Raw genomic sequence first — 9,863 nt, forward strand, 5'->3', positions numbered from 1 at the left:
GCCACATGAGCAGAAAGCCTCCTGAAGGTTAAACACAATGACTTCTTCCCCTCTCTCTCTCTCTCTCACACACACACACACACACACACACACACACACACACACCTCTGATAAATGAGGGGTGACACCCCTTCTCCCATCCAGCCCTGGGTCAGGTCATTACCGCAGCACAGAGCGCCTGACATCCACTCTTCGTCTGCCACCAGAGACACACACACAGGTCCAGGACGAAGGCGTGCAACATAGAAGATTAATGGAGATTTTATATAGAAACTTCTTGGGTGCTTAGTGTGCAGGACTCCAGCTTACACAATGAACAGGACAATGTGAGTGAGCAACATTAACTAGTTAGAAAGTATGAAAATGAATTGATTTAAATCACAACAACAGTCAGTCAGTCAGTCAGTCGGTTGGCCATATTTATACAACAGCATTGAGTGCAGAGTTGCCCTGTTGTTGTTTTGAGTCACTTCATTCTGATAGCCATGACATCTTCAAACAGTCTCATCTCCCTCTGCCTTGAACCGGCTTTTATAGGGCAAAAGAGCCTTTCATTTACTTATACGTACTGTACACATAGAATGCTGAAGATTAAAAACAAACTGAACCAGAACATCACCATGCATGAGGATGCATTTATGCTGCCATTTTCCCCCTTCAGTTTTACTCCCAATTCCTTTCGGAGATGGAACAGCAAGATGCTCAAGTCCTACGAGACTGATCCGCAGCATCACCTCATCAGAATGGATATGATCTCATAAAAATATGCCAGGCTAACACGTGCGTTCGTTTACACATGCCACTGACTGAATATCAATCAGGACTCATTCCTGCTGATCTGACAAAAAATAATACAGATGGAAAATTCAGGTAAAATTACACACACACACGCATACACACACACACACACAGAGAGAGAGAGAAACACACACACATACACAGACAGAGTATAACAACTAGAAGAACAATGGTTCGAGCAGGACCAAAAATACACAAGTCAATAAATACAAGTCATAGCTTTTATTTTGTTCTTTTTGCCTTATAAACACAGACCGCAGTTCTTCATAGAAGATGCTAAATTCTTCACTAAAATGTGAAAAACAAACAAAAACACACAATTGTCCAGTATAAAAAAGTTGATTTCGCTATGAACTGATTGTACTGTGCTCTCAGAGTGAAATACACTCTGATTCTAGAATTCCATAAATATCAGAATCTCTCTTTCTGTGTTTGGATGGGGGAAATATTTACAAAACAGACTAAAAACAGAAAATGACATGGTCGTACTTATTTCTCAGAAAAAGAATAATAATAAAAGTTTCTTGTAACCATATGATTGTACATAATCCGTTTATATTTTTTAACCTTGATTTTATCACAATTTTGAAACCTTAATTTACTTCAAATAACAGAACCGCTTTTTACTGTTAAATTAGAATATAATCATAATCAAGAATTTAGTTATCAAAATGAAGTTATATAATTTTACATATTTTTCTATCAATCCATTTTTTTTGTCAAACCAAAATTAAAAAGGGAGACACTGATAATTCACAAAGCTCTATCTAGAAAGACACTACTCTGTGAGCTAACAACAGTTTCAGATGATTATGACTACAAACCCTTCTGTTGTGTAAAAATAAATTCTATATCTGAATATTTAAAATTATTTTACCAAACATGTATTATTATACAAAACGTATAAAAAATTTGGAAGTACCAGCAATGCGCTGTGAGCTTTTTCCCCACCATCTTACAACATCTTTTATACAGGGCAACAACACAATTGCTTTTATGGGATCTAAAAAAGCTCAGAAGGAGCAGCCAACTAAACATAGTATTTGAAAATAAAAGAATGCAGCAGATAACATATTTATTTGACTGGATTAACGGGGATAAGTGCTTAGATTCATCTAGCCATACAGAGTTATCCACTGTAAAGATGACAATAGGTATTCAACCAATCAGATTCTTCAGTACTGGAATGTGGTTTGTAAGATGTGATGATCTGGGGACCCTGGTGAAACCAAGGAGGAAGTGAACAGCTTGTGACCTTAGAATCCAATCAGTGGGTCAATCATGTAATTTCCAGCAATGTCAAATCCAGGTTACTCCAGATTATTTCTAAAATGTCTATTCTATTCCAGAGAAATCCAGGTTATTCCAGATAAATCCAATTTATTCCAGCGGAATCCTGATAAACGTAGGGGCAGTCTTTCAGACCCGTGAGATCTCCCAGAGAGGGTCATGTTAAGAGATCCTGACATCCTGTCCAAGAGGTGCTACTCAAAAGAGTCCATCTTGTGCACCTTTCAGTCAAAATTGCACAACCGAATGCCCCAGAAAGAATGTTTCCTCAAACGTCAGCATTTAGGTCATTTCCATTTTGTAGAGACCTCTACAAAAACAGTGACCGAATCTAAACAAGGTCCACTAAGATGGAAAAAAAGCTAGCAGGAAAAAAACAAAAAACAATAACAATAAACAAAGTCAGCCACAGTGTCTGATGGTTGACTCAGTAGTGTTTGAGGAGGTCAGGGGTGAGAGGTCAGAGTTCGCCGGTCCACTTCTTTCCTCTTTGGCTCAGTTTGGTGATTATGTACAGCCACAGCAAAAAGGGGGGGGGGGGTATAGAGGGAGAGACTGTTAACAGAAAGAGGTGACGAGAGAGAGAAAGAGATAAAGGAAGAAAAGTACAAAGACAGGAAGAAAAGCCCTCCATGATTGAGGAGCGATTAAAACACTAACTGGTCAGACACAGGGCTGGTGTTCTTTGAAGGCCAGATTAGAGTCGGTCCGTTACAGAGGACTCTGAAGTCAGAGAGGAGCGGAGAGCAGAGAGCGGAGAAGAGGAGAAGAGGAGAGGAGAGAGGAGTCAGTGGACAAAGAGAAAAGATGAGAGGAAATGGAGCCAGAGATTAGTGCCACTACAGGAACTGCAGAGAGATTTCTTTTTACGCACAACTTGAGAATTCTCTCTCTCTCTCTCTCTTTCTTTGTGTGTGTTTTTGTGTAACTGTGAGTGGATGGGGCAGGGAAATCAGACAGACAGGAGAACTAGGAGAAGAGAGAAAAGTAGGAGAGCAGGACATGAGGTGCTCCTCACGGGATCAACTCCACTGCGAGGGGCCGGGGTTCCTGGCACAGACAATGAGAGAGACAGAGACAGAGAGGCAGAGAGAGAGAGAGAGAGAGAGATAGATAGATAGATAGATAGATAGATAGATAGAGAGAGAGAGAGAGAGAGAGAGAGAGAGAGAGAGAGAGAGAGAGAGAGAGAGAGAGAGGGAGAGAAAATAAAGAGAAAAGAGGGGGAGAGGAAGGGAGGGAGAAAGAAAGAGAGAGGTATATTTATACATGTGAACACTTTCTTGAAGCTTCCATCATTTTCTATGCAAGGCAGTGAGGGTTTAGATGAGGTCACACACACTAATGCAAAAGTGAGTTCCCAATACAGCTTAACTTTTACTAACTCTTACTGTACCTTGGTCTCGTTCTGGTCCAGCTGTTGCTGAAAGAAAGAGAGAAGGGAGAGAAGAGAGAAGAAGGGAGGGGTGGAGGGAGAGAGAGAGAGAGAGAATTATGAAGTAAGCTCTTTTATTACTTTCTGTGGATAACTGCAGCCTTGTAAGGCATCTGTGAGGAAGGCAGAGAAATGACTGGGGAGAAGTATTTACCATTACTCAAGCAAAAATGTCATGAAAAATTACTAACGGCTGCGCAACCCTAAAATACGTCCCCAATGCAAATTCTTCTAAAGGTCGTCTGGAAGGGGGGGGGGGGGGGGGGTGTATAACAAAAGGGAACAAATGATAATGTTGAGTGGAGGAGTGAAAAGAAGGGAAGAGAGAGTAAGAAGGTAGAAAGATGAATGTGCAAACGGAGAGGGTTTAGATTATGGAGGGGAAACAGATAATGAATGGAGAGAAGTGAACAAAAAGAAAGATGAAGATGGAGTGACGGAGCGAGAGAGAGGGACTGACGGAGGGGTGAAAAGGAACCGGGGGAAGACGGGTGAGAAAAACAGAGGGAGAAAAGGCAGCCAGGGATGTGTGGAGGGACTGAAAGAAGGTCAGACAGCCGCAGGGAGGAAAGGGTGGGCTGGGAGACGGGGTATTTACGTCTGAGTGTCACTTTCTCAGCAGGGGGCAGACTTAAAGAACGAATGGAGGAGAGAGAGAGAGAGAGAGAGAGAGAGAGAGAGAGAGAGAGAGGGAGGATGAGAAAGAGAGAGAGAAAAACCACTGGACAGACCAACTGAGAAAGGGAAAGGAAAAGAGGGAAATTGGTAAAGAGGGAGAAGAAATAAAAACTCTGTAATGTCTGGAAAGAGACGGATACCAAATTTCACGAATGAGGGAGATTAACCATTGAAAGCAAACAGAGAGGGAATTCCAGATGTTCAAGGAAATCAAATGGTGGAGGAAGAATAAGAAGAGAAAAGACCTTCACAACTCCCAGAAAGCCCTCAGCAACATTCTGCAAATACACAGTCCAGGGGGATGATGTCTGTGTGTGTTGGAGCTACAGGGTGTGTGTCTGCCGTGTGCTTTATTTGAGAGGGTGTGTGTGCCATATATTACACCTGAGGCGCCAAAACCCTCACTCACACACTCTCCGGCTTGCTCTCTCTTTCCCAATCCCTCCTGCACACCTTTCGTCAAACCAGCACCGGCAACACTTGAAATCCAATGAACGATTGGTCTGTCTTATTGGTTGCATGACTCCGTTATGGGGCTGTACTACTCTACCCTATTACACGATTAAACTATATTTGCATACACTGAGAGGATAACTACCAATGGCATTTTTCTGGGTTGCTCAATCCTGGATATCTGCCAATACACAAGGAATAAAATACTCAAGAGACCTTGCAGTATGAACTCATCTAAGCAGGTATAAATTTGTACCATACTAAACGTCTTGTGAATGAAGGGATGTATTCCACCCTTGACACTGAGGGAGCTGGTTAAAAGATTCACCATCTGTGAATGTGTGGCTGTGGGATTATAAAGAAACTGAGCACAGATCCTGGGCTCTCCCCACATCCATCTGGGACATAAAACCTACATGACTACCTGCACCATTAAAACAATAATATATGTATTGGATGGTGTATCTGTGCACCTGAACATGAAAACCAATACATACAAAACACATACACACAGATTGAAGTTATTGCTATAGCCTTCATGCAAGTGTTGTGCTTCTGTTATTCACAAAACAATTACAGGCTGTTCAAAGAAAGCTTTGAGGTGCAGAAGGAAATGTGGCCGTTGTTAATTTGGCCCTCTGTTTCATGTTACACAAGCTGCAAACAATAACAAAGGTGTTTACCAGGTCATTTCCATATTAATCATTTCACTTTGTTTGGAATTTAAGATGAAAGACGGCGATATAAAATAATCTAAATGAAGCCTTTCCAATAACATAAAATCCAGTTTTTTTTCTAGAGACTTGATTGGCTGTGGTTGATAATAATAATTGATAATAATAATAATAATAATAATAATAATAATAATATTCATAATAATAATAATAACTAAAAATAACTAATAATTCCTGATAATTCCTGATATTATTATTTCACATTTTGCATTTCTACCAGAACTGCAAAAATAACAAAAAAAACCCCCAATAACCAATAACACCATACAGCCAATCTTCACGTGTGGTTGATAAGTGTGACGCATTTGACCAAGTCGGTCTGCCTGACTGGTAAGATGGCGGCTTCTTGGTGAAGGAGCAGACTCATCCAACATGGCTGCCACAAACGAAAGAATTTGCAACGTGTTCCAGCCGCCATTTTAGATCCTTCACGGAGGATGAAAGGAACGAAAGAAATGGTAGAACGGTTGGACCCCTTGTCGGATGGGAAAACGAGCGAGAATGTCAAGGTTATTTGGCCGATGCTTTCAGGGTTAACGAACTTTCACAAAACCGAGAAAAAGAGAGCGACTGTGGTTGTAGGTGCATATTTAGACGCAAACAAGTTACGTGTTGCGTTTTCAAAAAAGGAAAATAAGAAGGCAAAGGAGACGGAGAAGGGCAGAATGGGGGGGGGGGGAATCTGAAGGGCAAGTGAGGGCGGGAGGCTGGGGTGGGGGCGAAAAGGTATCCAGGGGAGGCGGATGTGGAGATGGAGGATTTGGCGATTTTCTTTTTAAAGTTTTTTTTTTTCCTTTCCTCTCCGAGTAAGTGAAAGAGCAAGGATTGAAAAGAACTGAGAAAGCAGGAGAGAGGGAGAAACTGGAAGCAAAAAATTGTCATGATGGCGTGATCACAGCGGGACCGAGGGAGAAGGAGAAAGAGGAAAGAGGTGAAGAAAAGAGAGGGATCAATTAGGGAGAAAGTAGAACTGACTGTAATGGTTTCTCACAGCGGGAGATGGAGGTAGAGCGAAAAAGGGAGCGAGGCAGAGAGCGACGGGAAAACACAACATCAGAATTAATGTTTTGACAAGTTGCCCTCAGAAAAGGAGAGAGAGAGAGAGAGAGAGAGAGAGAGAGAGGAGGGGGAGAGAAGAGAAGGCGGTGTGGAAGGAGAGGAGGAGAGAAGAATGGAAGGAGGAGAGATAGATGATTAAAGAGAGGATGGCCTTAGGAGCTTACTCACTGTGACACGGGAGAGGAGTGTAAAGCAGTCTTTTCTACGCTACTTTACTCCAGAGAAGCTAGGGCTATTTTTTCTATATATGCAATACTCCATTTTTCATTGGTTGGTGGAGCGGGGGACACTTTTCAGCGAAACACCATTCTGAACAAGAACATCTGGGGAGTCATTTCAGCATGGCACCGCTCTGCTTTAACAGGGCAGGGGAGGTGCAAGGGGGAGAGGAGGATAAAGTTTGGGGGCGGCGAGGCTTTTTAGGGAGTCTGTTCCGGCACAGCAAGGCTTGGGTTTTTTTTTGTGCCAGTGCAGTCACTGTGCGCCTGCTGCTCTGGGCTGCCTTTGGATTGGCGGGGAGCCGGAGGTGGGGGTGGCGGCGGCGAGGGGGGGGGTTATGGTGGGCAGCGGCGGCACAAGTTTTCCCTCCGCAACGCTTACTCAAGCAGCCCGGTGTGACTGCTCAAGCATACCCACACAAGGGCTCTTTCACTATATATGCCCCTCAGTCACACAGCTTTATCACACCACTAATGCGCCACACAGCTACAGTACAGTGAGGCTCCAGAACCGACGAGTGAAGAGGGAAGCGCATGAGCGAGATGAGGGGCATTCAAAGACAGACCAGCCATGACCAAGTGGAAGATGACCGCAGAGAGAGAAACTATCGGAGACATTAAATCAAAAATAAAAATACAGATCCCTGAGAGTGCAGGGACAACCTAGCTATGAGAGTACCATCATGCGTTGGTGTAAACCTCCCCCTATAACATCCTTCCACCCTCGTCATCTCCCTCACGTGCGCGTACTACAGGTCCAGTGTGCTCCACCGACAGACAGCACACATGTGGAAGACCCTCATTACAGCGAGTTGCATGCACTAGCATGGGAGAGAAACTTTAGCAAGGCGATGGAGGCATAGCGAGGCATAGAACTTGGGGGCTGCGTGTGTGTGTGTGTGTGTGTGTGTGTGTGTGTGTGTGTGTGTGTCGCCACCGGTGCCGGTGTGAGCGGTGAGCGTGCGCGGTCCAGCCATGGGGCCGGTGCGTGCCGCCGTAGCCGCTCCGCGCTGACAGACACATGAAAGGCCAGCGCCACAGGAAGGAACCAAAAGTGAGCGGCGCGGCGTTACCGGAGGGAGCTCAAAGCAGCTGCGCGAGAGACAGCGCCAGAGAGCGAGGACGAGGAGCGGGAGAGAAAAAACAATATCACCTCTTCTCCTCTCTCTCTCTCGCCCCAACTCTCTCTCTCTCTCCCCCTCTTCTCCGTCTCCCTCTCTTTCTATCCCTCATCTCTCTCTCTCCCTCTCTCTTTCTCTCCCTCATCTCTCTCTCTCTCTCTCCCCCTTTTCTCTTTTCTCTTTCCTTCTGGCCATGCCTAGTTAGGCTTGATTGCGGGACAGCTCTGCAGCTCTGACAGAGAGGAGCGCACGAGAGCTGGGGAGAGAGCGAGTGAGCACACAGGGGCGGAAGCGGGGAGGAGAGGAAAAGGAGGAAGAGAGGAGAGAGGGAATCAAAGGGACGGAGAGGGAGATGATGGACAATTAAAAGGGGGAAAGCAATGCAATGGAATAACAGATGGAAATGCAGCATGAGGAAGAGAGGAGAGGTGAGAGAGAGGAGAGAGGTGAGAGAGAGAGAGAAAGAGAAAGAGGGAGAGAGAGAGTGAGAGTGAGAGGGAGAGGGAGAGGGAGAGGGAGAGAGAGAAGGAGAGGGCAGATTCCTGGGAGAATAAAAGGTGGATGAGACAGTGAATACTGGTTTTGGGAGAGAACAGAGGAATTGTCCCTGAATGAAAGGAAGAGAGTGGAAGAGCAGGAATAAAAGAAGAGAGTTCAGGAAGCCAGAGAGAAAGAGGAGGATGAAGGAGAAAAAGAGAGAGAAAGAGAGGGATGGGGGGGTGGGGGGGGGGCAACACTCGGCAGTGGATGGAGCTGAGATTAGTTTTGCTCCGGCGACGACAGATCATAAAAACGGGGGAGGAGAGGAGGGGAGGAGAGGAGAGGAGAAGAAACAGAGAGAGGACGAGATTAGTGCCACTCCAGGAATGACAGAACGAGAGAGAGAGAGAGCGAGAGAGAGAGAGAGAGAGAGAGGGAGGAGAAATGGGAAAGCTAGTTTAGTCTGGATTAGTTTCGGTCAGGGCATGAGAAGGAGGGAAAGTGAGAATGAGAAAGAGTGAGAGAGAGAGAGGGGGCATGAAAGAGAGGAAAAAAGACACACGTCAGTGTTCAAGAAAAGCTGAAGGATGAAGATTTACATGAGCAGCAAAGACAGAGAACGGAAGTGAGAGAGTAAACGTGTGTTTGCGGGTGTGTGCATGTGTGCTTGCGTGTGTGTGTGTGTGCTTGCGTGTGTGTGTGTAGTGAGAGTGTGAGAGAGATAAATAGAGAGAGAGGGAAAAAAACTCATCGTCAAGGATGTAAATTCTCCTTTGGGTAAAAGTTGATTGAACTGCCCATCAGAGTGGCATGTCTCTGGCACACACACACTCACTCTCCCACACACACACACACACACACACACTCCGGGCTCCTGCCAGTCAGTCAGGCCGTGCCATCCGCTCTCCTCCACCCGGCATCACAAACCCCATCTGACACCTCCCCTCCGGCGGTGCTCATTAATAACCGTCATCAGGGCCTTGTGACAGAAACACAAACAGGAGCGTCGAGCCACGCCGTGCTACGACCACGCCACACCACGGCGTACCGCGCCGCGCTCCAACGCCTAATCAAAAGCATCGCGCCAGAGCCGAGCTGGCGACGAGGGCCACGCCGCGCCCGCTCCCGCGATCACAAGCACACCGAGAATTACGCCGCTAATCCCTGGAGATGGATTATCGCACTTGAGAGGAGCACTTTGGGCTGCTGCCGGAGACTTTGCCGTCGTTTGCGGAAGATTCCTGTATTAAAACAGGCGCATTATGATATACCGGTCTGGGTGTTTACTTGAGAGAGGCATCGGGATTAGTATTAAGATCAAGGATGCCGTGTATTAAGTAACAACGAGTAATTACAAGTTTGAAACTAGAGACAGGTTTAATTAAAGGCGGATGAGGCATGATTAACACGCGGGTGCTGTCAAACATTTGCATGAATATTAAGTTTGTCGTTTATGAAAATATAATATATGGCCAGAACCTAACTGCAGACAGTTGGGATGGAACCATCTTAGGGAATGTTAACTATTTAAAGCTCATCTTTGTTTTTGGAGCTGAAGTATGGATTTGTGTTGCAAAAGTAAAAACAATTTTGGATT

The 9,863-nt window shown here is 45.2% G+C and overlaps 1 protein-coding gene across 2 annotated transcripts in view; it reads right to left on the reverse strand.

The window, feature by feature from the left end:
• Positions 1–1,005: 1,005 nt before the first annotated feature.
• Positions 1,006–9,863, reverse strand: part of si:dkey-246i14.3 (ephrin A4) — a 38,669-nt gene continuing 29,811 nt past the window's right edge. Inside the window, exons 4-5 of one of the 2 annotated variants that reach the window (XM_062539134.1) lie at positions 3,485–3,505; positions 1,006–3,138 (exon numbers count right to left, since the gene is read on the reverse strand). In XM_062539134.1, coding sequence (XP_062395118.1) covers positions 3,041–3,138; positions 3,485–3,505 — 119 coding nt within the window. In that variant the 3' untranslated portion in view covers positions 1,006–3,040. Of the gene's footprint in view, positions 3,139–3,484; positions 3,512–9,863 lie in introns of both variants that reach the window. The other variant, XM_062539133.1, reaches the window with a different exon arrangement.

Source organism: Sardina pilchardus, chromosome 6 (genome assembly GCF_963854185.1).
Source record: "Sardina pilchardus chromosome 6, fSarPil1.1, whole genome shotgun sequence".
In the NCBI taxonomy this organism is placed as follows: domain Eukaryota; kingdom Metazoa; phylum Chordata; class Actinopteri; order Clupeiformes; family Clupeidae; genus Sardina; species Sardina pilchardus.